This window comes from Setaria viridis, chromosome 7 (genome assembly GCF_005286985.2).
Source record: "Setaria viridis chromosome 7, Setaria_viridis_v4.0, whole genome shotgun sequence".
NCBI classification, from domain to species: domain Eukaryota; kingdom Viridiplantae; phylum Streptophyta; class Magnoliopsida; order Poales; family Poaceae; genus Setaria; species Setaria viridis.
This window is the reverse complement of record NC_048269.2, coordinates 30,599,817-30,625,374: the sequence shown is the minus strand read 5'-3', so window position 1 is coordinate 30,625,374 and position 25,558 is coordinate 30,599,817. Positions and strand designations below refer to the sequence as shown.

The 25,558-nt window shown below is 47.5% G+C and overlaps 3 protein-coding genes and 1 pseudogene across 5 annotated transcripts; 1 reads left to right on the top strand and 3 right to left on the bottom strand.

The window, feature by feature from the left end:
- Positions 1 to 15: 15 nt before the first annotated feature.
- On the bottom strand, positions 16 to 1,479 carry LOC117863606 (uncharacterized; annotated as a pseudogene).
- A 136-nt stretch (positions 1,480 to 1,615) lies between these two features.
- LOC117863603 (pheophytinase, chloroplastic) lies at positions 1,616 to 5,690 on the bottom strand. The gene is made up of 6 exons (XM_034747404.2): positions 5,465 to 5,690; positions 4,461 to 5,151; positions 3,777 to 4,003; positions 3,244 to 3,435; positions 3,008 to 3,164; positions 1,616 to 2,238 (listed from the first exon to the last, which is right to left on the bottom strand). The coding sequence occupies exons 2-6, from the start codon at positions 5,115 to 5,117 to the stop codon at positions 1,996 to 1,998; spliced, it is 1,476 nt and encodes a 491-aa protein (XP_034603295.1). The 5' UTR covers positions 5,118 to 5,151; positions 5,465 to 5,690; the 3' UTR covers positions 1,616 to 1,995.
- A 2,304-nt stretch (positions 5,691 to 7,994) lies between these two features.
- Positions 7,995 to 10,017, top strand: LOC117863152 (VQ motif-containing protein 11). The gene has a single exon (XM_034746750.2). The coding sequence runs from the start codon at positions 9,124 to 9,126 to the stop codon at positions 9,745 to 9,747; it is 624 nt and encodes a 207-aa protein (XP_034602641.1). The 5' UTR covers positions 7,995 to 9,123; the 3' UTR covers positions 9,748 to 10,017.
- A 1,941-nt stretch (positions 10,018 to 11,958) lies between these two features.
- Positions 11,959 to 24,350, bottom strand: LOC117865077 (protein REDUCED CHLOROPLAST COVERAGE 3). 3 transcript variants are annotated; one of them, XM_034749159.2, is made up of 23 exons: positions 24,122 to 24,347; positions 23,448 to 23,509; positions 23,097 to 23,189; positions 22,778 to 22,850; positions 20,331 to 20,642; positions 20,179 to 20,237; positions 19,883 to 20,014; positions 19,718 to 19,759; positions 19,040 to 19,573; positions 18,757 to 18,947; positions 18,084 to 18,594; positions 17,832 to 17,894; positions 17,515 to 17,616; positions 17,106 to 17,426; positions 16,934 to 17,026; positions 16,737 to 16,838; positions 16,495 to 16,599; positions 16,154 to 16,287; positions 15,646 to 15,829; positions 14,855 to 14,986; positions 14,665 to 14,777; positions 14,507 to 14,588; positions 11,959 to 13,844 (listed from the first exon to the last, which is right to left on the bottom strand). In XM_034749159.2, exons 1-23 carry the CDS (start codon positions 24,198 to 24,200, stop codon positions 12,192 to 12,194), a joined length of 5,172 nt encoding a protein of 1,723 aa, XP_034605050.1. In that variant the 5' UTR covers positions 24,201 to 24,347; the 3' UTR covers positions 11,959 to 12,191. The 3 variants fall into 3 exon arrangements, 1 of the variants encoding a protein (XP_034605050.1); XR_011898768.1 differs by having other exon boundaries at positions 13,713 to 13,844; positions 14,507 to 14,610; positions 24,122 to 24,350; XR_011898769.1 differs by having other exon boundaries at positions 13,713 to 13,844; positions 14,507 to 14,580; positions 24,122 to 24,350.
- Positions 24,351 to 25,558: the final 1,208 nt, after the last annotated feature.

The following is a 25,558-nucleotide window of genomic DNA, read 5'->3' as shown; positions in this document are numbered from 1 at the left end:
TAAAGACAGAACAGATGGACGCAACGCAAATAATTAACAAATAATGAATTAGCAAAAAGGAATTAAAACTTGTCAAAAAAAAAAGACTTAGCAAGGTGTCCTGTACAGTACAATACAATTGTTGCACTCAATTCAACCCGGACTGAGTTACCAATTCGGGTGAAAATGACTTCTGCACAGATGTCAATTTTAAAGGTGAAGTGGGACATTTTAGCAGCTTGGGGAATAATCAAAGTCAACTCCTCCTCTTGTTGTCGGAGTGAGACGCGATAAGACGGCGAAGGCGGCGGTCTGATCGGGGTCGTGCAGCAGCGGCCTGGTGACCCTGTCGACCTCGTCTACCTCGAAGCCCTGTTCCCGCAGCACGTCCATGCAGTCCATCATGCTGTCCCGCACCTCGCTCGCCGCCCACCCGACCGTGCCGCCGCCGCCGGCACCGTCCCTCCACAAGCCCCGCAGCGTGGCCGCCATCGCCGGCATGTCCGGGTCGTAGAACACGTCCGACATGAGCACCACGTCCATCCGCAGCTGGTCCTCTAGCCGGTCGCCCCACCGGAGCTCGCGCACGTCGGCCTGCGCGGCGGCGAGCCCGTTGGCCCTGAGGCTCAGCTCGGCAGCAGCGGCCGCACGTCCGTGAGCACGCAGCATGCGGCGCCGAGGCAGGCGACGGCCGCGTGCCCGGGAGGCCCGTGCCGCCGGCGCCGAGCTCGAGGACGGTGGCGCCGCGGAGGTGGAGCCGAGCGGAGGCGTCGGCGGCGAGGTGGGAGGCGAGGACGAGGGAGAAGTCCCAGAGCCAGGAGCCGGTGAGCACGCGGCCGGTGGTCGGGTCGTGCGTGCCATCGCGCTCGACCACGGCCACCGCGCGCCCGGCCACGGCTACGTGCAGGTGCAGCGCGTCCATTCCCGGCCGCGCGCGCGCGGCGGCCTACGTGCCGGTCTTATGTGCTCTGACCTCACCTGCCGCTCTGCTCCAATGCATGCAGGTCGCTAATCTCTATCAATGGCAGCTAGCGATTGCGAGGTTAACACTATTTTGGGGGGGCGAGATGAAGGCTTGCTTGGTCGTGCATCGCAATTTGCCGATTTGATGATCTCATTCATGCTCGACCGACCGACTGAATTGACATATATATTAGTAAATTTTTAGGTAGCTGCCAGATGGTGGTTGGTTCTTCGCTGGAACAAACACAAACCGCTGGGCAGATTGGCCCCTGCATTCTTCAGAATCCATTGACGATGCAAAGCCGCAAGCTTTAGCTCTCGATCAGGTCATGATGGGCTCATGACTGCCATCTGCCTGGGATAAAATGATGAGACAAAAAAAAAAAGAATGTGCGTGTTTCCCGGTCCATGACATTGCGAATCCACAGCCGTGTTCATCTCCACTGTGCTGATTTCTCTGGTACAAAATTTTTCGTTCAAGCTCAAATTTCGCATAGACATAGAAGAATGCATGATTGGATTTTCTATACCCTTTTAGGGTGCTACCTACGCTGGTAGCACGATAAGGTGAGAGCACCTGAACTTCTCCCCGACCAACAAACAACGGGAGAAAAAGGCCCGAAAAGTCCAACGAGCAGAAGCCAAATTTTCGAAGTAAAGAGTAGTGAACGTATTCTCCAGAAGCTGCTTGAAGACAGCAAATAATCATATCAAACATAGAATCCTGAAATTCAAAGGATCAAACGAAACAGTAGCGTCAGCTAGTAGGATACCACTACGATATCCCCACATATTATGACAGGATCAGTTTGTGTTGACGCAATGCCCTTTTGTGGGTATGCACAGAGGTATAGAACTAGCTAGAATACCTTTGACAGGGCTATGGACCATATGATTGAGGCTGGATCTGTACTACACATATTTACGTTCACTAAAAATTCACAGAACGCTGTCTATTTACTACAACTATCGAAGACTAACTTAATAAAATAACAAATACAATATTGAATCGAAGCTTTAAGTTCTAATATCTACTTAGCTTGAAAGGATGAATCATCTAGAAACTACCCGTGAATTGGAGGCACGGGTGTTCAAGAACGAGCTCAGTTGGCTCCAGAGAGAAATTTTGGAACCATAGAGCCGCACACTAACTGATTTCCTTGACCCTTCTCTGACAAATTCCAGCTCCCTCGATACACCATGCTCAGCATAGCTGGGTTCTTCGAGAAACGGCAGGTCGATTGAACCCTCAGACTCGAGGTTCTTCAGCCACCCACGGAGTAAGTAGTTTATAACCTGATGGACAGAAAAATATTACAGGTCTAGCTGATACAAAAACTACCATAATCAAGTAAATAATCCTACAAAGTTTCCAGGAGACTCGTAATAAAAATACACTCAAAACAATAGGACCATTTTGGAGTTCAAACATCTCTGTCTGAAGAAACGCTGAAAGGTTGAAGTAGGTCAGCACTCTCTCAACTTATTAGCCAATTGGCACTTGGCACCGACACAAGGGTCCAAGAAGGAAAATTATTTTGTAAAATTGAGGTGGAGCTGTGGATTCAATTGTTGAAGACAATGAGCTGCAGAGAGTTATGTAATGTTGTCTCTGCAATAATAACGCCAACAATGTCTTAAAACAGGAACAGTTTTTCCCACTTTTGCAGAACTCACTAGCTTTCTTGTTTGCACACGATTACTTTCTTACTATCTATAATCTGGTTAGGGGACTTATCTTGCAAGTACCCTACTAATGCAGTTCATTTCCCAATCAATGGGTCAATACAATGCACCCAGTAGGACGATTGCACTGGATAATACCCCTACGACATGCTGTCCGAGTCCAACAGTTTTTTTTTGTTTTGAAAAAGCAAGTCCAACAGTTAATTGAACTAGTTTGTGCCACTTACTTCGATGATGACCCCCTGATTTGTATCTTATTAACTTATAGAGAACTACTTGAACATAAAAGTATTTCACAAATCCATTTGAAATTACCAATTGGAATATGACATTAAAACCAAAAGGAGAGCCGGAATTTATAAAGAAGTGCAATCCTTACCTCAGGGACCTCATCATGAGGACAGTGACCGGCAGGGCTGATTTCATAATAAGGTGCTTCTGGCACCTGCTGTTTGACTTTGATACCCCAAATAGGTCTAACCCAAGGATCTTCTCTTCCATACATAAGAGATATGGGAACACCTTGGCTTTGGCACCTACAGATGATGAGTGTTAAAAAGGAAGGCCATATTTTTATGTAATGTTTCATTAGATCATTTGGATTATCTAACTCACCTAGAGACTGCCTCTTGGAAGGATATCTGACCCCTTGGGGCAAACATAATGGAGGCAAATGATGCAGCAGCAGCTGGGTGTTGTGTTATTTCCACAATACGAGAGAATACATTGTCCACATTTGTTGAGTGGTCAGCGTATACTTGCTTGAGTATATCATGTATGCTTCTTGGGTCACTTATCTTCTGCCAACTAGATCACAGAGGAAATTACACTCAATTAATTTGTAGAATCCAATGTGTGGATGATTCACAAAATTGCATGACACGATGCAGTAGATGTTTAACTCGTAAACATGAGTGTATTCTAAAATTTCAGTTACACAGGAGCAATAAGTAAAATAAATCTCTATGATATAATATTTTCACAAGTAAAATTTAAACATATAATGCCTTCCAAATATGCAAATCTCACAGAAAGTTCATTGTTCAATATAGAGAACTTAATACATAAGAAATTATTGGTCCACATCAGGGAGAAATCTATGGCTATAACATTGAAAATGTTATCCATTGCTAATAAATAACACTTACACTGCTTCAGTAAGTTTCCTCACAAATGATGGAAGAGGAAATGTCCCAACCCATGGGAAAATCTTTGACAACCGCGGAGATGTAGCAGGGTTAGGAAAAAATCCCCAAAATGGTGTTGCATTGAGCAACGTGACACCTTTTACAAGGTGTGGACTGGACGCAGCCAAATACATAGCAACAAATCCTCCAAGAGAGTTCCCCACAATGTAAACTGGTTCACGGATAACCTGGAAATGGGTTACAAAATTTGCTTAAGAGAAAATGTCGTATAAATATCATGGTGAAAACGTATGCTATGTACAAGCAAGCCTTTAATAGCTTCTCTATAGTACAAAGGCATAGATAGTTAAACTATCCATCTATGATGGTGATAACACATAAAGGTTAAACCTTATGCATGCACTTTTGAACAGAAGAGATACGACAATTATTCCATTTCCAGCAGTAAAATATGCATGACTTGCATTGTTCATCACTGTTAGTTTTGAATCTTTTGAGCATTATGTCAACACAAAAACGAAGAAGTTCAAGCAATGTTCCAATTCCAATACATGTGAATAAGGAAAAAGGTAGTAACAGGGCTACAAAGAGTGCTCAAGAGGCATGCCAAGATTTTCCAACTAGACATAAATGATATTTGAGCAAACAAATTTTGTAAGATACAATTGAGAATCCAAGGAATACCTCTTCAATGAAATGCTGAACTTGGTTTTGCCATAAATCTACAGAATACACCAGCTCCTCTGCCCAAGGCTGTGAATCTTGTCCGAAGCCCCAAAATGCCTCTTCGCTCTGTTCCCCTGCTATGGTGCTAGGAGCTGGGTCTTCACACGGCAACGACATTCCCTGCCCAAGAAAATCCATCGTCCACACCTTGTGATCGCGACCAAGATCCTTCAGTTGCTTCTCGAAATGGAATGTCCCAACTCCAAACCCCGGCAGGAAGAGCACCGCAGGCGCTTTGCTATTCTCAGTGCCAGACCTCTCATAGTACACTGTCAGCTTCGGTTTCCACTCCCAGAATCCGGTACTAATTGGAGAGCTATCAGGGCCTTCCGGCAGGCCCTGAATCATCACCTTCTCAATCTCTTCAGCTTTCCTGGAAGGAATGCCCTGCAGGTTTACATCCATATCACTCACAGAGAATCCCTGGGTGGCATGAACTTTGCTGGAATCAGCCGGATTTGAAGCTCCGCTTGTGGTTCCAACACAAAGAATCACACTTCTTCTGGTTCGAGGCTTGGCATGCCCCAGACCAAAACCACTGCCCCGTAGCCTCCAGGCCCTTCTAGGTGTTTGATGTAATGCCGAGCAAGAGTGGCTGCAAGAGACCACCTCCATGATCGCTACGAACGATGGTCGACGCGCACTAGTTCTGCAAACAAAGGGGTGGCAAACAACTTCATCGTACTGAATTGGAAACAGCAATTCGACTGTTCATACAGTAAATTGATCCAAAGAACTAAATCCTGCCGCCTCATATCATAGAAATGTGCAATATAAATTATGCTGGACATCGAGTACACTTGGACTGGGGGGTAACTGAACTACTGATTTATAAATGTTTTGTTCCTTACTAATTTCACTGGGAAATGGTCTAAACTTGCCAAATCGGCGGATGGCAGCAAATTGCGAAAAACAAGCTGAGCAAGAAACATGTAACAACCAGCTCTCGTGAGGAAGCATACCTGCAGATCTGCACACCCGCCGGCTGCTTGGTGCCCAGTCAGAAGCAAAGTTGCTCCCAGAAATTCTACTCCAGTTATCGAGGACTTGAGGTTGTGAGCTTAGCAAGGAGAGGGAGGGTTGAGGAATGGGACGTTTGGTCTGCCTATAAGACGAATCCAGAGTGCGAACCCGCGAAGGCTCCCCCACGGACCACGGAGTGAAGTCGCCCGCCTATGAGCAATGAGCTCGATGCGTACACGCCATCGGCGTGGACGAGAGGAGTGGAGGAGAGGAGCTCGGCGCGCGCGGTGCGGTCCCGTGGACGTGGCGCACCACGGGCCAGGTCGGAGGAAGACTGGAAGAGGACGCGTCCCGTGGCCTGCGGTGCGTGCACCGCGTCCACGGAGCGATGCGCTCTGGGTCTGGCCCTGCTCTCCGTGGCAGGCTCGTAGAAGACACAGAACCGTCTCGGAACCAACAGCACGAAGAAAAAGACTGCCACGTGGTCGGAGCGAGTGTCAGATATTTTTTTTCTTAGGCCACGTTTTCCACATCAAATGATTTGTGTCGAACAAAAATGAAACGGATTCTGTCTGATTCCAAGAGAAACCGTTATTGTGCGCTAGGAACCATTGAATTATTGAAACATATCAATAGGATAAGGGTGGGCTTTGAGCACCAATGAATCGATCCCAACCGCTCCACCTGATCCAAGCAACAATGCACGTGCCTATTCCGCCTGTATATGTGTGTAGTTCCTTGGCTTCCTACCCTGCTCAAATGCTTGCTTTGCTTCTTAGGGGGTGTTTGGATACAAGGTGTTAAACTTTAACAGTGTCACATCGGATGTTCGGATGCTAAATAGGAGAATTAAACATGAGTTAATTATAAAACTAATTGCAGAACCCTATGCTAATTTACGAGACGAATCTATTAAGCCTAATTAATCCATCATTAGGAAATGGTTACTGTAGCACCACATTGTCAAATCATGGACTAATTAGGCTTAATAGATTCGTCTCGCGAATTACACTCCATCTGTGCAATTAGTTTTATAATTAGCCTATATTTAATACTTCTAATTAGCATCCAAACATCCGATGTGACGGGTGTTAAACTTTAACACCGCGTTGCCAAACAGGCCTTACATGGAGTCATGGACGATGGACCACTCATTTTGTCCTTCTCTTTAACTTGAAATATTTGTCGCCTTAACTTTTTTCCCAACGTTTAATCATTCATCTTATTTAAAATTATTACAAATATACAGACTTATAACTAGTAACAAAATGAGTGCAAGCAGTAGCTAGCAATGCAATCAGTAGCATGAATTGCCCTCAGCTTCATCACTACAAGAAAATGAGTATAATTTTTATATATTTATACTAACTTTTAAATAAAACACACAATCAAATATTATATTAAAAAAATTCAATAGGTGGTAAATGTTTATAAATGATGATCATATGTACATGGCTCAAGCTTTGGCCACAATGTTATTGCGTCGCTCCGTGCTGAGCGAGACAAGAGGAGGGACGCCGCAAGATAGAGATGGTTGTGCTTGGTCTGCAACTATTTCTGTTCGTGCATTATGATTTGCTAAAAGAAGCCTATGTATATGGTTTTTGCCAAAAGAGGCTTATGCATATGGTTTTGATGACCACGAGATCGTAAAAAGGGTGCCCGCCCATGTCCCGCCGGCTCATATTAACACAACTACACAAGGCCTAAAACAAGTGAAAATAGACGCCATGTCCCCTTAAGACACCGGAATTTCTCATGCATCCATCCTCTTGTCCCTATGTTACTGGATGTACAATTTTCATAGTTGAAATGAGATCATATTTAGGTATCAAGTGGGTTGGTCTTTTTAAAATCGGTAGTGATAACCTCTCATCACCGTTGGCTCAAAACATGAACCGGCGGTGATAGGGGTTATCACCGCCGGTTCGAAAAACGACGGTGATATGTACATGTTATTACCGCTGACCCTTTCACAACGAGGTCCAAAATCGGCCATGATAAGGGTTCTAGAGCCGGCTTCGATAGGATCTTTTGTAGAAATGCCAGTGCTCACCATGCTTAGTAGACATGCTAAACTTTCTAAATAGATCAATAACCTTAAATCACTGTGTGCAAGAACCATTACTAGAATATGTGTCACCGTGAGTCAAATCCTTCCACTATACCACAGCACCAAAACACTTCCACATGTGAGTCGCTAGACTTGAAGATTACCCTGATGGACTTGTTAGTCTATGAAGATTTCTGGCGGACCATCGGTCGGACCATCATACGCTTAGCAACCGACGAATCGACAATGCCGGCCGAAAACGTCATGGGTCCAGTACATCACGTACTTGGCCGAAGAAAACACTGGCACCTGCGCGTCTCGGTTGCCTGCACTGCACGCACGGTCGACACCGACGGGCCGAGCCGAGCTCGACGACGATCCCAGCAGCTCTTCCGCGCAAGCGCTGCGTGTGCTCCCGCTGCGTGCCCTGCCGGCCGACAGATGATCGAGGCATCGGGACAACCAGTAGAAAGAGAGAATTAAGCTAGCCCTCCCGTGAACGGCCGGGTCGGCGACGTTACGTGACAACTGGAGGGCCACGGGCCCCACTCGAAGTGGAGGCAGCGGGCACCGTACCTGACAGGTCAGCTCCTACTCGTCCCATGCCATGCAGCAGCGCCCAGCAGAACCCGGAGCTCTCGATCGCCGCGGAACACGGGACAGCGGCGCCGGCCACGGGAACCCGCTCCGCGTGGCGGCGAGGCCACGGCGACCAGGACGCTAAGGAGGACGCGAGAGAAGCCACGGCGTGTGGCGTTCGACGCGGCGCAGCTGATGGCCCGCCCCGGAAGCAACACCTTCCTCTTTCCCTCACGCAAACACGCCCCTGCTCCATCCACGGGGGGATCTTCTGCGGCCGCATGCGGCGTCAACATCCATTACGTACGAGCGCGTGGAAGGCGATTACGCTACGCTTGCTCTCGTTGACGTCCCCGGCCCGAGTCGGAGTCGGAGGTTAGTCGTCCACGAGAGCCACTTCTTCGTACTACAGTACCTTCCTTCTTCCTTCTGAGCACGTCATTAAAGCTAAGCATCTCGCTCATCACCACCACAGTACTGTACCCTCTCTCTAGGTCAGTCGGCTGTCGGCGTGCATGACGGCATCGTCCATCTACCTGCATGCTGTACTGTACCTGAAGATGAGTGAAGTCTGAGGAGAGAAGATCCAAGAGGAGACACCACACCACCATAGCCTGCCTCAGTGCCCCGTATCGTGATCGTACTCTCTGTACGTGCCTAGGCGCGGCCATGGCCATGGGCCAGCGAGCCAGAGAAAGAGGCAAAGGGGGCTAGGGCCGGAAAAGATGCATGATGCAGCACATCATGCATGTACGCCTGCATGTTCACGGCAGTAAAGCGAGGCAAAGGTTTTGCGAGGCAGAAAAGACCCCTGTCCCCCTGCGACGATCCGTCCAGCTCCGGCCGTCCATCCATCCATCGCCACCCCCGGCCGGCCGATCCCTTTGGCTTTAATGCAGCCTTTCTGTCCCTTAAAAAGCTACCAAGACCCGCTCCCGCCTTCGCCTCCCCCCTTCTCACCTCTGCTTGCTCCTTGCTCCTTGCTCCTTGCTTTGCTTCATTGCTTGGTCAGCTAGCTAGCTCCTCATGGCGGCGTCCCGGTCGCCCAGGGTCGTGAGGGAGGCGGCGGCCGCGAGTTGCGTGGACGCCAACACCACGTTCGTGCAGGCCGACCCGGCCACGTTCCGCGCGCTCGTGCAGAAGCTCACGGGCGCGCCAGCGGAGAAGAAGCCGCCGAAGCAGGAGGAGGAGGAGGCGGTGACCGTGGTCGCGCAGCAGCACGCGCCGCCGCCGAGGCGGCCGAAGCTGCAGGAGAGGCGGCGCGCGGCGCCGGCCAGGCTGGAGCTGCAGGCGCGGCCGCAGGCGGCGTCGTTCTACTACTACCACCACCACCACCACGGCCACCACGGGCTCATGCAGCACTCGCCGGTGTCGCCCATGGACGCCTACGTGCTGGCCTCCTCGTCGCCGTCGCCGCTGTCGTCGTCCTCGTCGATGACGCCGTCGCCGCACTCGTCGTCGCCGTCATGCGGCGGGGTGGTGGTGATAAGCAAGGAGGAGGAGGAGCGGGAGGAGAAGGCCATCGCCTCCAAGGGCTTCTACCTCCACGCCTCGCCGAGGAGCGCCGCCGGCGGCGACGGCGCCGAGCGGCCCAAGCTGCTGCCGCTGTTCCCCGTCCACTCCCCCCGGAGCGCCTACTACGCCTCCTAATAATCAGTCTCTTGTCACGTGTGCGTGTCGCCGGATCAAGGAATTCCGGCGATGCTAGCTCTGTTCATCAATCTCTCTCTGTAGTCTGTGCCGCCTGTTTCCATTAGAATTTAGATGATCCATGAATGCAACTCTTGCTAGCCGATCGATCTTATATTAACTAGGTTTACTAGCTAGCTTCTAATCCTCTCTCTCCTCTATATATCCCAACCTATTTAACCATGCGATCTCATGAGCAGCAGTGATCTGATCTCTTGTGACTTGTGAGCAGCAGTCAGCTTCTTGTTCTGTAACCCTATCGGAGCAGTACGGCTGCTTGCTTGAAAAAGGCGCATGTGCTTTGCAAAGCAAAGTTCATTGAAGTTTCTAACGCATCTCACACTGGATCATGTCTGGCCATCACAGTAGAGTTAGATAGAGGACCGCAGGAATCGGATGCCCACGTACGTCAAGTTTATTCCCCCCCTGTGTGTGGGCCGAGGACTGGATGGGGCGACATCTTTTTATTTCATTCTTTTTTTTGCGCCAAAGGGCAACGAACGAAGCGAAGCGACACGACATCTGCACGAACGTAGCAGTTGTCACTAGCACGTGGAGCCCAGCAGCTGATCGAGAGGAATATGTGTGTGGGGAACGGAACTGGGGGGAGGGAACCCCACAGGCCGGTTAGCACTCAGCAGTCACGGGCTCACGGGCGCCATGCCGCCGTGCTGCAGCAGAGCGGGCAGCAGACAAGAACTAGCTAGTCATCTGCGTCCCATGGCTCACATGATCTTTGTGCAGGAATTATGGAACACCATGATCCCGTCGAATTCCCTCCAGAATTGCGCACTCGTTCTGCATGAGAGCCCGGGAAACCTGCGACGCCGACGAATAATGGTCTTGCGTTTCTGGCCACGGTTTCATGGACGAACCAGTTCCGGAGATGAAGAAGAAGAGCAGAGAGCACACTGGGAGTGGGAGGGGAGGAGTCCTCTCCCAACCGGATTCCCGTGACTAGCCTTGCAGCCCAATTACTGACCCCGTAACGGTAGTGGTATTAACTCAGAGCTCAGGTGTGTCTCTGCGTGCGCTTGCCGTGCCGGTGTCTGGCTGACCCCTGGCCCTGGCCGACCCGGCAGAGGATTGGAGGACGCTCCAGCGCCACCATCAATACAAAAGCGAGCGCTGCGGCGTCAGCGGCTCAGCACTGCGTCCTATGCGTAAGCATGTACAGGCACAGCAACACGGCCAGGGGAGGGAGCCAGGGAGGAGCGCCGACCAGGGTCAGAGACGCAGAGGCAGGGCGGGAAGCAAGCGAGATAGATGCTGCGAGGATGGCATGGCCGCAGGGTATCTCTATCAATGCGTAGGCATGGGCATGGGCTATTGGCCGGCCGGCCGGCAGGTGAGGTGAGTTGGGCCGAGTTGACCTCGTAACGAGTTATGGCTTGGCGTGCGTGGTCGCTGGTCTGCGGTGGGGGCTGTAGCTGGCTAACGATATGGAGGAGGTGGTGGTAGCTGGTAGGGTACTGCACCGGCTACCGGGCTATACTGTCGACTGCTATGCTCCTGCAGCTAGCTGCGACGGCTTAACTGTAAACCAGTTCACGCCTGCTCTCAATGGTCTGGTCTGCAGGCTACAGCACAGCAGCAGATTATTTTACTGTGACGAGGCGTTTGCTGGCATTCTGGATTTCAACTTCTGATGCTGCATCCAGTGCCCACACTCAGCCAGTTTCAAATTTGAACGGGGTTTTTCAAAAAAAAATGAACGGGAAAGAAGACACAAAAATGTTTATTCGGATACAAGAATTTCCCAGGAAAAAGTGGCTTCCAGCACTGATAGTTGTTTTGTTCCAACATATTCAGTTCGGTGTGCTCCCAGCAGCTACAACACTGGCTACTCCTACAGGCTACACTCTACCGCTGGCTGCAACAGCTTAACTGTCAACCAGTTCACGCTTGGACTCAGTGGTCCGGTGATCTGGTATGCAGCAGCAATGGCTTCGCTGTGAAGTGTTGCTGATATTCTGACAAGGCATCCAATGACCACACACACTGGGCAGGTTTTAGTTTCAGCAGCACAGAAAGGAGCAGTAAAATATGTGCCTACACGAGTAAGCTTTCAAAGTTTGAAGCTCTTGGCGCCTAGTATATTCAGTTTGGTTTCCTCCGACAGTATTTGCCATCATAAAAATCCTCGTGACAAAGTGCACAAAGACTAGGGCATAAGAGAAGCTCCACTGGGATATTGGATGAACTTAACATCTGCTATATCCTACCATTCTGTCTATATAACATGCAGAGGCAACATTTTATTCAGCGCTACAGCTACCCCAAATTACAATGGACTTATTACCAAGGGTATTCCAGAAAATTTTTGTACAGTTTGACTACATGCTCGCTCACTTGGATAGGGCAAAATTTTGCTACCAACAGTCTAAGCAAAGGCAAAAGGAACCTTAACTGACAGAGGTGCAAATAGACTGCTGTGAGTAGAGACCATTTATGGGGCGCATGAATGGCTGTGGCCTCCTTCGACGTTTTGAAACGACTGTAAATCCCTCTGTATCCTTCAGACCTTTAGGCACCTCCATGGCTTTCTGTTGCTTATCAGAATCTTGCCGACCAGATGCGTTCTTGCTTAAGTTGCTGCTCTGTTCATTACTAGCTTCATCTGATCCACTTGGCTTTCTGTCTGGTTCAGCACGGGTGGAACCTAAACTATCATGCACCGACTTCACAATGAAACTGAGCAAAATTTGCCTTGCAAGTTCGGTTTTGTAGGAATTCCTCATGACATCTTTCCCTCTGTTTTCCTTTCCTTTACCTGAAACGACTTTCTCAACTTGACCTGCCTTTTCTGCGGCCAGCGTTTCAGCCTTTACTTCATCTGTGGACTGCGAGACCACATCCTGATCAGAATCGGTCACAGGATTAGCAGTACTGGGTTCTCTGTCAGCCACATCAGACTGTTGCACAGTTTTTCCAGGCACAAACTCGGCAGCATGAGGATTCATGGTCGTGGGGGAGTAGCTACCTCTTACAACAGTGCTCTGGCTGTGTGTGTAACCTTGTTTCCTTTGGAAGGAATGCCCAGTACGATAGTACAAGGTGGACCGAGGACCACGAGGCACTCTAGTATCAATGGCATGAGGGAGAATCTCCATTGCTTGGCTTGGCATTGCCTGAAGAACAGCACTGGCATCATATATTGCCACTGTGCTGTACGGGTGTGACATTGATAAGAGTGATCCTGGATTGAATGGAGGTGCTGAAGCAGACAGTTTGCTTCCAGGTGCTTTCTTAGATGCTGATGGGCTATCGTCGCTGTTGCTGTCAGGAGGTGTTTCTTGCTGACCAACTCCATCTGGCTGACTTGAAAGAACATCTTTGCTGCTGTCATCACTTGGCTTTTCCTTCTCTTTTTCTGTAAATTTTCTATCCTCTTCCTCAGATGACAGTGTTAGATCAGTATCATGTCTGTTTTCTTTCTCCTTTGCTTCCTTCTTCTCCAAAATTGGTTTCAATACTGTGCCAGGGGGCGAAACAGCCACGTCTTTGTATGATACAAACTTGGAAGCAATGCTAGTTGGCCTGTTAATTCCTGTGGGCTTTGTATGCCGTTCTGGTTTAGCCGTAGTATTGCAAGACTTATCTTCAACAATGCTGGGATCCCCATTCAACTTGTCGGTTTTTAAAAAGCTACCGAAGGAGATTTGGCTACGAGCAGTTGCAGCATCTTCTTTGTCTCCCTTTGTTTGCGGCTGTAAACCAGTCCTATAAACAGAACCTGTATGACCATTTTCGAAGCGATCAACCATTAATTTCGTGAGAGCTGGCTTCCTGCGACTGCTTTTCTTCCTTACATTTGCAGATCGTCCTCTCAAACTAGCTGCTTGCCACCCTTCATCAGAATATTCTTCAGGTGATAAAACATCAGATTGCTTCTGCTCATCATGGGCAGCATAATTTTCTTCTAATACCACAGGAGGATTCACCTCCAGTTTTTCTTCTTCAAATCCGTCTTTGCTTGCTAAAAGAGGAGATCCTGAATCATGCTGGAAGTTCTCCTTTTCTTCATGTGATTCACCATGATGGGCTCTGACATTATTCTGCATTTAATACTAGATGTCATGAAAAGGAAAGAGGTAACAAGGGAAAAGAAAGAGGATCACATAATGCTTTGTACAACAGTAGCACCTTTGATTGAGAGTTTACACAAGAAACAGAAAATAAAACTTTCCCCTCGGTATGTCATGGATACTAAGTAAATAACATGACAATAAAAAGGAGAATGCATAATCTTTGCATTAGAAAAGGATAAAGGAGTTTAAACGAAACTTAAATAAATGTATCCATGAAAAATGTTTAAACATCTAAATGATTATAAATGACCTTTTTAGAATTCGTGTTCAAAAAATGTCATCTGAACATCTAAAAAATGGTCATCTAACTCAAATTCATCTTTTCTGAAACCAGATGGAACTACTATCATAGTTATTATGCCTAACTCATAGCACTACATTGATTCCATTGACTGCCTGACAAATTCACTAGTTCACATATACACCCAGTATTAAAACTATTGTTGCAACTCTGTTGTCATATATACTTATCATGGATCATGAATGCATTGTATCAGGTGCGCTCCTATCTCTTTTCACTATCACATAAGCATTCTTTAAGAATCATTACTTTGAAAGTAAACATATATCTATTCCAACTAGCTAATAAAAACAATAGGTCTTGAAAAATAAACATTCATTGTAATCACCTTTGCACGCCTGCACTTCCTCTGCATATCCCTCTCTTTTCTTTCCTGATCTGGGCTTATGAAGTCAAGAAGATCTGATACGCTGGAAAGATAGATGTTTCAATCTAAATCAAAATATTTTACAATTGATAATTCACAGTTTATTCTTAGTTCCATACCTAAGATGCCCTTTGCTCGCAATAGATGAATCAGGCTTTGGCATTCCTCTTCGGGCAGCCTCTTGTTGTTCTAATGCCTTTGACTCGAAATACTCTAGCCATGCAGCAGCATCCTGCAGCAACAAATAATGCGTTAATTTAAGAGAACATACGGATATATGGCCAGTGTTACACTATGTGAAAAAAGAACCTGAGTTCGAAGGTCATCTTGCCCTAGTTTCTCCTGAAGGATCTGCAAGGTGGTTTGTTCATGTTGTACGCTTAGGGAGTATGCATCCATCATTGAAAGGGCTATGGCTATGGCATGGTAGCTTGCAGCAGTCTGATTGATTGAAGAAGTGCTTGTTAGTTCATACTTCATAGTAAGTAAGTAATCACTGGATCTTATGCTTATCATATATTTCACTGAAGCAGACATTGACACTACAGCAATACAATAGCTTGTTTTTAAAGAAATAACAAGAAGAACAATGTAAGGAATATATTTTTGAAACTTGGAGCAGAGAACACTAAGAGTTTTATACAAGAATTTTTTTTACCGAGTCACCTTTGAGGGAGAGGAATAAAGAACATCATGTATGTTTGATTGCAGAGAGGTGAGAGCTATATCAAAGTTAGATGGGACATCCACTGGATGCCGATTAGTAATAGGATACTTCTAATATACCAGAGGTGTCTTACATATGTATTGTTATAAGATATACATTCCAGCACTTGTATGCAATTCTGGAGGAATATTATTGCGATAGACTTCTAGTAATGTAGTTAAGACACATTACTACATATGTCGAATAGTGTAATAGTTTGAGTGAAGATTGGAATTTGATGTGCGTCAATCATTTCCATGAAACCCTGATTACTGCTCATGCGAAATCATTTTGGTAAACTCATGAGAATATGGTAAGCATGGAATGCCTGAATCTGCATCAAGTTCTTCAGCATGCAAAGGTATAATACAGACCAAAATCAAGCTTCTTTTACCTGGATGTGATCAGCTCCTAGCAATCTCTTGTTGCACTTCAGGGCTTCATGCAAGTACCGAAGAGCAACATGAACATTTCCCATGCCTTCTTCCATCATAGCCACATTTATGTAGGTGGCAGCTGAATTAGGGTGTGAAAGCCCACACGAAAACTGAAGCAGATATAGTGCACGGTTGACATACCTTCAAGAGGAAGACACAATTAGGTATAGAAGCAATCTATATTGAACATAAATGACAGAAGTTGGATTGCAAGTGTGATAGCTGATAGTTATCTAATAAATACGGTGTCCACTGTCCACAGTATTTTTTTAACATGTGCAGGCACAAGTAGTGGAGTACCAGCCATATGCCATAGGACAAAACAGCACAGGCTAATGGCTAGTAGAGCAGGAAGCTGCAAGGCTCATTTCAGTATATATGCTAGCTAATGCATTACGTATAAACTAGCACAATGGTAGACTGGCTTCAACCAATGACACATCAAGGAAACACATACACACTTACTTTAGAGCCATTTCAATGTGTTGCAGGCGGTAGTAGAAGACAGATAAATCCCCATAACTCTTCATAGTTTCCGGATGATCAAGACCAAGTTCCCTTTCATTGATATCAAGTGCTTTTTGCTGATATATAGTTGCCTACAAAGAAATAAAACGCAATGAAAAACCAAGTTTGATGAAAGAAAACAACAGCTAGTTTGATTGCTGGACCTGCTACCAAGAACAAACTTTACATCTTACAGCATTAATAGTACTATTGTGCTTCTTCTTTTTTTTTTCAAAAACTGGTTTAACTAGATTTTCGTGGATACAATACAGTGAACTACGCCAGATCCATTGAAGTACCTGATTGAAATCTCCAGTATGATAAAGCACTACAGCAAGAAGGCTGTATGCATTAGCAGTCAGTCGATGGTATGGACCACAAACAGCTATAATTTTGGACAAGGCCTTCAACAAGAATAGAAAAACACAGTAATTAGTAAATAAAGAACAAGGAAAATAATTTTGCTAAGAAAAATGCAGAAAGGATTTTAGCACAGCAGTTAATAATGAAAAACCCCCCCTCAAAAGTTGACTGTATGTACCTTAGTTCCATAGCTGACAGCATCGTCTAGTTTTCCTTTATCCAATGCCATCTTCGATGATTCCAGCAAGTTTCGACCATCAATGGATGAGTAGACCACATGCTAAAACAGAACACACAAAGAAAAGCGATCTAATAAAAATTTATCCAAGAGACAGACAATAAACAGTTTCCTAAGTTTCAATAATATAGTACTACCTTGCATACAGGAACAATGTGGACAATGTCAGACTTGTCGAATGGGTTAGGGCTATTCATATCATAATCTCTTGCAACTAACTCCAGTCCAACCTGAGCAACAAACCATATCAATATACCTGTTTAGATACAGAACTATGAATGCTCCCATAGTTAACTTCACTACTCATACCTTGCTACAAAGCCCTCTCAGAATGATAAATTTCCGCAGATGTGCAAATTCATCTTTCATTTTCCAGCAGAATCTTTTTGAAAGGAAGCACTCTACCCATTTCAACCGCAAATTATGCTCAATATGTGCATCTGTGTCAGCACCATTTTCAAGTCTCGGAGATCCTAGTAATATGTTCAGAATCTCAGCTATAGCTGCAGACATATTTTGCATGTCATTAACAGCAGCAATAACAGCTCTGATGATGTGCTTAAAGGATCTAATAACCATTTCATGAATGCATATGGACTGGATATGTGGGAGCTTCTCTGCTAGCTCTACCTGATTAATTTAAAGAAAAAACGTCAGATTATTAACCAACTTTGTCCAAACATAGTATAAAAGCAATCACAGCTTAATTTACACCCACCACACGACCTAAGGATGACATATTAAGTCCCCTTGTATGCATGAAATCGGTCATGGTTCTTCCATCCACCGGAGAAAGCTCAAGGGATGCAAAATCAGCCACCTGTGCAAATTGCATTCCGAGAGAAAATGAATTAAGCATGACAGAAATTAAAAAGCACTTAGCTCTCAAGACCATATATGGCTGACACATTAAAAGTATCAGTAAACTAACATAGCCTCTAATACCAAACTAACTCAGCCTCTAGTACCATAACAGGAGGTTTTATGAGGTAATTAAAGTAAGATTGAAGTAGTGAATGCTGATACAAGTCTTACCAGCTTTGGAAGGGCGGTATCGTCATAGAAATTATGGGCCATATTTGTGAGCTCTTCAAGAGACTGTATCAAGAAATAATAAAATTAGGAAACAAAATAACACCAATATGTCCATGGTGAACTCTAGTCATTAATAACAGTAGAAAAGAAATGATGCACAAGCATTTTAGGGAGAGTTTACAAGCCAATCGGAAGTATACTTCGGGCCATCTTAAAACAGAATTTCAGAGTGAATTTGCACAGCTAATTCACCTTATCGTGAAGACCAGCTCCCAAACTCTTCAACCGAGAAAAAGCATCCTCTGACATTAGTTTGCTTATATCAGCCCCCTTGTTCGTTTCATCAACAGCTATCTTATCTGATTCTTGCAGACCATTCATCGGTGAACAGTTACTGTTAGATTCTTCCTTGTCAGAACTAGAACCTTCAACATTGCATTCTTTCTTTTTTATTTTCCTTAATTGTTCAAAATGCTTTCCAAGACCTTTGACAGCTGGTTCTTTGTTAGCCTTTGTTGCATTCCCCTTACCATTCTCAGACGTTGGAGAATCCTTCTTCTGCAAGTGCTGCAACCAGGAGGACCCAAGTTCCCATCTGATAATTCTAGTTTTTTTTATAGGCATGCTATCCAGCTTTCTCAAGCTGTCCTCAAGTACTGTGCGTGCCAGTTTCCGTGCAGGATTACTAGCATGAGACTTTGGGCTCAGATACAGGTTACCAACTGTTTCTGGATTGATAATTCTCGGAAGTGGTATTCTTAGACTGAAAATAAAAAGAGGAGAAAAGGTGGCGTTAATAGATCCTTGTCCATGTGAAAATTAATATGTACTAAGGCAACATTTTCTCTAGTGATGAGCAAACACATCATGATAACATATTGAAACTATTACTAAGCAAGTAAAATTACATGAGTACATATCAAACCTGTTAACATTCAAGGCATTAGAACCTCCATCCGGATGGTCATGTACATCAATGTTCAGCACTCCATCAAAATTATCAGAGATATCATAAGTTTGTTTAACATCATTACTGTCATTTGCACGTCCAGAAACCTTCACAGTTGCCGTATATCCACAATGCTTGACAATCACCACTCCTAGCGTTGAAGAATCCTGGACATGGGATCACATGTTCACGAAAATTAGCTTTTGATTTTAAACCCAGAAAATGAGATAGGATAAAACAGGAAATTGCGAGGCATCACCTTAACAACAACACTTTCATCAGAAGTTAAACCTTTCAGAAGATTCCTTTGTGTGATATCCATAGCACCCGTTGGACAGAAGGCAACGCCATCAACCTTGTCCTCCAGCTTCAAACTAGCATCAGCCTCATCCTTCTTCACAGTTATATGCATGTCCCCAATACGTTCATCAAATACGTTTGAACCATGATTACCACCATGTGGACCAGTTGAGTTCATAGACTGATTAATGAGTCGCCGTATTGTTGATGCAGCTCTAAAAATTGCTGTATCTACAAATAGATTGTGTAAAAGAAAAGCTTTCCGGTCTCTGATCACCCGCTCTTCCTCAGTTTTGCATGGCATTCTAGCCAAAACAGAGAAGTCTTTTGACCACCGTCTGCGGTCATATTTTCCATCGCGTCCACTGCCACCCCCATCTCCACCCCAATTCTCATCCTCGACTGGCAGTGCTGGACACTTGGTAGCAGGGTCAACATATATTGGAGGAATAAGCCATGTGTTTGCACGGAATCCATATGGCAAATTTCCAAACTGCAGATGCAGAAAAGGTTATTCTCATCAAAAGTTCTTAACCACATCATGTGTTCAAGAAAAAAGTTCTTGAACCACATCATTCTATTCAATCTTCAGTGCAAGAACATAAAAACAGTAGGAAAGCATATTCACTATTACAACCTTGTTGTGATCCACAAAAGCTTTCATCAACGTCTCATATGCCTGTGGAAAATGAATAACACCCGCCACTTAGAGCAGTCAATGTTTATCAAAACAGATAAGAACAGGAAGGGACGCGAGCTAAGAAAAGAAGATAATGAAGATATAGGATTCATGGTTACTAACATTAGCAAACGCATTGCTGAGCTGCTGCAGTAGGTCCACCAGGGAGCGGCTTACGTTGTGCGGCTTCCCTGCCAAGTAGAAACCCTTTACTGAAGCAACTACATGCAGAAGCTTCCCGTTGCAAACCTTCACCTGGGGACAGATGAACTCCTTCATAAGGCGAATTGCTCATACCCACATGCTTAAGTTGGTTATTGCAGGGTGGCAGCTCTAAAGCCCCAAACAAATTGAATAGCTCCTCACATCGAGGCAAACGAATTTCAATTTTGGTGGTGCATTTCAATTGAATAGCTTACCTCGATTTCGAAGTAATCGCCTTCCTGAGAAGCGCCATTCGCCTCCTTCCTCCTGATAACTGCAGAAACGAAGCACATATCACGCGTCAGATTAAGAGAGCGCAGGCCAAATGCGAATGGAATGCTTCATCGGGGAGGCGAAGGAGCCTTACAGTGGACGGGCGGGGTGAGGTGGGCGAAGGAGAAGAAGTCGTAGAACTCCCCCAGCTTCGGCGGCGGGCGGATGGCCGCCATGTCGTGCGCCTCCGATATCGGCGGCGCGCCCTCGCCGCTGCCACTGCCGCCGCCATGAGCCCCGGTCGAGGCGGGCGTGGGCGGGGAGGGCGGTGTCGCGGGGCGCCCGTGCTTGGATGATTTATGCTTGGCGGCGCCATCCCGGGGCTTGGCGAACGCGGTGGTGCAGGCGACGATGTCCAGCAGCCGGCGGACGTGCGCCACCGCCTGCTCCTCCGTCGCGTACTCCTCTACAAACAAGCCGTTGGGCTCAGTTAGAAATCAAAGGCCCAATTGTGAATGATGGGCCCAACTCTACATTTGGAGCCCAATGGATAGCAACTTCTTTTCTTTATTGGAAAGAAGATAGATGGTTAACACAACCCATACAAAGTTTTTCTCTAAAAAAATTCATGCAAAGTTATTTCAGTTTCCTAAAGGGCAGATTATTTCAAACAGAGTAAATCAAACTCGTTTTGGATTGCCTTGTTCATGCATAGGTCAGGGTTTAGAATGGTTAAATTCAGTCAGATTTTGGAGTGTAAACCAGTATTCTCCCAAGAAATTAAGTTACCTAACCAAAATTGGTTGTTACAACTAATCAGAACAACTATTGATCACTTACACACTGCACAGACCCAAATTAACATCACGCTAATGCCGTTCCCAGCCGAGTCAACAAGTTAGGAATATCACATGTCACTAGAGCGTGGCTCTGACAAGTGATGCACGCACCAGGCCAGGTGGAGTATAGTAATGCCGCTGCAGTGCCCACTGAAGTCTGAACACCTAAAAATGCCTGTGGAGTTATCCAAGCACCCACCGCAGATTCCAAGAGGCGTCGCTTTGTCCCGTATCAGTCAGCGTGGGGCAACAACTAGGAGATCATCTTGAGCTCAGCTCAGAGATTGGCAGCAAACAACTGCAACTTGCACCGGGTCCTTGCATAATAACGCCATTGTTTCGTTGATAAATGTTTTTTTTTGATAAAGGTGCGCGTCCAAATGTTACTTGCCACTTGCCGACACCACACGCCGGACTGATCTCTGATTAAACTACTGACTAAAAAGCATGATCACTAGCACTGTACTGCTAATCTTTTTCAGCGTGACGACGACGTCTCAGCTAGTCAGAAAAGAGCAATCACCTTCCCAATGCTTGACTAATCAAACGTTAATAACTATGCCGGTCCTTCAAACCCTTCGTCCTAATTCTCGCCGCAAATGAAAAAGAAAATCCGTCAGAATCATATGGCCACGACTAGGACTAGAAATTAGTAGGTAGGAGGCTAGGAGCCCAGCGACCAACCGAGGCCGGGAAGGCAGCTGCAAGTCTCCACCCGGGGCCTGGATTTCCCACACACATGGAGCGACCTCGCCGGCCACGTTCTGTGGAAAATCAACATCTCCCTGCTGCTGCCGCCGCCGCCGCCGTCCTTACCGGCCGCAGAAACATGGGTGCGATGACGCGCCACGGAAAGAGACCCCAGCGCATTGGCAGGACGCAAGAAACTGGTGGTGAAACCACAAGAGAAGGTTGGCCACCACCACCGGCGCGGCCGCCGTCTCCCAACCACCGGTCGACGCGAAAACTAGCAGACTCCCTACCGTCCGGAGCTCAGCTGCGAATGCTAGCCCGTGGCCGGCACTCCGGCATTTCCCGAGAGAGGCAGACGTCAGGGGCACGGCGGACGGCGGCGCACGATGCGCGGTTGGTGTTCGAGTGCCCCCAAAGAGGCAGACGTCAGGGGCACCTGGGATTAGAAAGAGCCCGAGACCGGACGCACTGAGCACCTAGCTGATGAGCTAGTTGTCTCCCTGTCTAGCATTGACTGACGGGAAGAGAAAGTGAGCAACGGATCGCTGGTGGCTAGCGCTGCGACTGTTGGGTTTGGAACGTGATGTCGCACGGGCACGGGGCACGGCGACTCCATTTAAAATGCGTCATGGGTTCAGGCGTCCATGCCCTCGGGGTTCAATGCCGTGGATGGACGAGGACCGCGCGTGCCTTGTTTGTCTTCTGATCCACTAGTAAACCGCATGCTCTCTGCTACGCGATCAAACGTGTCATTAGTACGGTCGAGCTCGTGTGGCATTGCCAACCAGTGGTCCGTCGATCGATCATTGATGCACGCTTGGACTGGCCTGTAACAGACTACCAGAGGCGCACTGTTTACTCGTCCGTTTTGTCGCCTTTCAAGTTGCTCCGTGTACTGAAGCACTCACTTACTCCGAGCTCTACGAGTACGATGCCCCACATCAGCTACCAGCTCACTCGCGTTCGGACAAGGGAAGGTGAAGTGAAGATCAACGTGAACCTCCAGCGATTGCCAAAATACTAGCAAAGGGAGAACGAAAGAAACAAGACGGGAAAACACCGGTGGTACCTTCCACGATCCGGAGCGTGCAGGGCTTGAGCGCCACGATTTCCACCACGTCCTCCAGCCGCTGCCCGCGCGCCTGTCATGCAACACATGCGACCAAACACCATTAGGTCAGTCTATCATCGGAGAGTCAGGTCACCGATGCTTACAAGTAACTAAATATTCCACACGCAATGTACCAAGCCCCCATGGTAGATGAAGGAATGAATTTTTTGACAGGTCGCATGCATGTGTGTGCTGTAGTGCCTACTTGTACTGCGACTGAATTTTGGAGAGAAGGTACTGTTGCTTGGCAGTTGAAGAAGGGAGGGCTGAACATTACCACATGGGAGAGTGAATAGTTTGTCAGGTGACACGTCTCCACGTTCGACCCCAGCAGCTTCCGCACGTCCAGCACACGGTCCGTGGATATCCCCTGCAAAATCAGTACAACAACAACAACAACAGAAACAACATTGTTAGCAAACCACACACAAAGCTCACCTTTCTCATCAAACTCACACAGTTTGCAGCTTAACCAATGGGTGTGCAAAGTATTCAGCTGGCAGTGTCACCTGCACTTTCTCATTCCTTTTTTCTTTTTTGTTGCTGTCCTGTCCTTGTTCTTTTCAAGTGGCTTTATACGTGTTGTTGTGTGGGAGAAGGCACAGCTAATGGAGCCGGCCGCACATACCTTGAGTGTCACCTGGGATTCATAGGGGGTGACAACCGTGACGTCTATCACGCTGGGCACAACTGCACAAACAAGAAAAAATCATCAGTGTTCTCTAGCAGGCAGCAGCACAACACGAGAGAAGCAGCGCGCGCGTGAAATGAGGGGCGTGCAGTGCAGAGCCTGCACGGCAGCCGCAATTCACTCCGCTCTTGCGAACCGCATGACCCAACCGCACGGGGAACGTTGCACCAACAAAAGAAAATAAAGGAGCTGGCTGGTAGTAGCAAACCAGGTTAAAATTACCAACTGAAACAAGAAATGAGCTGATGGAACGAGTAATCATAGCGCAGAACACGAAGACCCAAGGGGAAAAGGGTTCAACGGAGACAAAATCCTCCGGTTCAGTACGGAGAAATCAAGCGAATAAAGAACAAAGGAGAAAAGGGATTATAAATAAACACTAGTAATAGCAGCAATCAATCCTTCTTTTACCCTTTTGTTTCACATGCAAAGAAGTGAAAACTAGAATCATGCAACTGAGAACTGACTGGTGATACAACAACGATAGCAACTCAATGTTTTCTGAAGAAGAACAAGCTTTGTCGTTGATGGCAACCAACGATGCACCATGCGCGTGTATGTAATGAACAAAGGTTTCATCGGACATGACTCAAGAGCATGCGTGGATATACCTTTCTCTTCCTTCTTCCTCCTATCGCCTTTGCCGCCGCCGCCGCCCCTGCCCTTGCCACGGCCGGCCTTGGGGGCCATTGGCTGCCTCGCTCGCTCGCTCGGAGCGGCCCAGCGGCGACCCTCAAGCGCAAATGGAGCGGTGGCAGTCGATGGCGGAAGGGTTTAAGCCCCCCTGCAGCCGCAGAGGAGGGAGCAGCAGAAGAGGAGGGAGCAGAGGAAGAAGGAATGAGGAAGGCGAGAGGAGGGTGAGGATATAGGATGTGAGGCCTGCGTGGTATCTCATCAGACCCACGGATTTTCAGCGCCATCCTGGCCTCTCGTTCCGGCGCCCCTCACCGCTCCGGTAGCGTCTGATGCGGGGTGGCCCCACGCTGGCAGTCACTGGACGCTTTCTTGGCGGCACATGCAGCGCTTTTGCTGCATCGACGGCCGAGGTTGATTTGATCCCCTCTTCCCCTGCACGCCCTGCGCTACAGTGCAGGCTAGCACCAGCGGAAAGGGAGAGAGCAGCGAGAGGAGACGTGACATCTTCGTGGAAGCGAGGGTCTGCTTGCGGCAAACTGACACCAGTTGGATTCAGGCGACGGCTCCCGTGACCGGTCTCGTGCGCGAGCACGCACGGCAACGAGACGGGCACGGCGCCGGTGCTGCGTGCGATTCGACGGCCACGAGAGAGCCAGGGGTGCAGGGGCGAGGACAAAGCGGGCTAGCTGGGGGCGGACAGCTGTGGCGGCGAGAGGACGGGACGGTACGCGAGAGGAGAGGCCTGGATGGCCGTTGGCCAGGCGGGTACGCGGCTGGCGAGAGGCTGGTGCGGCCAGATGGCTCGATCGCACACAGCCATGCCGCCAGAGGCCGGAGCCGTTTTATTGGGCGTCCCGTTGGCCGGAACGAGGCGGAGCCAAGCCAGTTTTATTTTGACGCTCTTGCATGCCGGGGTTTTCTTTTCTCTTTGTGTTGTGCCCACGGGGCATGGCCGCATGGGGTGGCACACCTCTGTCTCTGCCACTGGCACAGCACGAGAGGGACGGTGACAAAACCGTGGCGCATTATTGAATCCCATGCACGACGACAAGGTGCGCTCTCGAGTCCTTTCGCAGTTTGCGGGAGCGCCGATCGAGCTAGCGCCACCATGCACCTCTCCGGTGAATGGGGATGGTATTGGAGTCGGAGGAGAGTGTGGTTATGAGCTTGGAGAATGCCGATGGGTATTCATGTCGGATTAGGACGTGGACACAGCGGAGGCAAATTCACACGACACATGAGGTCACTGGATACTACTAGTCTTATTAGTAATTTTTTTACTACTGGTAGCTCCGTCAGCGATTATTTTTTTTCTTGCTTTTGCAAATACCGAGATGTTTGCACTTTCTTATTGGAGAGGAAGATATTTTCGCTTTCTCTTGCGTGAAACGTGTGCGTCAAGCCGGATGGCA

Coding starts and splice junctions, on each gene's coding strand:
- LOC117863603 (XM_034747404.2), bottom strand. CDS start 5,117: ATGGAGGTGGTCTCTTGCAGCCACTCTTGCTCGGCATTACATCAAACA. Junction 4,004..4,460: donor TTCAGCATTTCATTGAAGAG/GTATTCCTTGGA, acceptor ACCCATTTCCAG/GTTATCCGTGAACCAGTTTA. Junction 2,239..3,007: donor CTCATGATGAGGTCCCTGAG/GTAAGGATTGCA, acceptor TCTGTCCATCAG/GTTATAAACTACTTACTCCG.
- LOC117863152 (XM_034746750.2), top strand. CDS start 9,124: ATGGCGGCGTCCCGGTCGCCCAGGGTCGTGAGGGAGGCGGCGGCCGCG.
- LOC117865077 (XM_034749159.2), bottom strand. CDS start 24,200: ATGGCCCCCAAGGCCGGCCGTGGCAAGGGCAGGGGCGGCGGCGGCGGC. Junction 23,510..24,121: donor GAGGAAGAAGGAAGAGAAAG/GTATATCCACGC, acceptor TTGTTTGTGCAG/TTGTGCCCAGCGTGATAGAC. Junction 16,839..16,933: donor ACATTGTTCCTGTATGCAAG/GTAGTACTATAT, acceptor GTTCTGTTTTAG/CATGTGGTCTACTCATCCAT.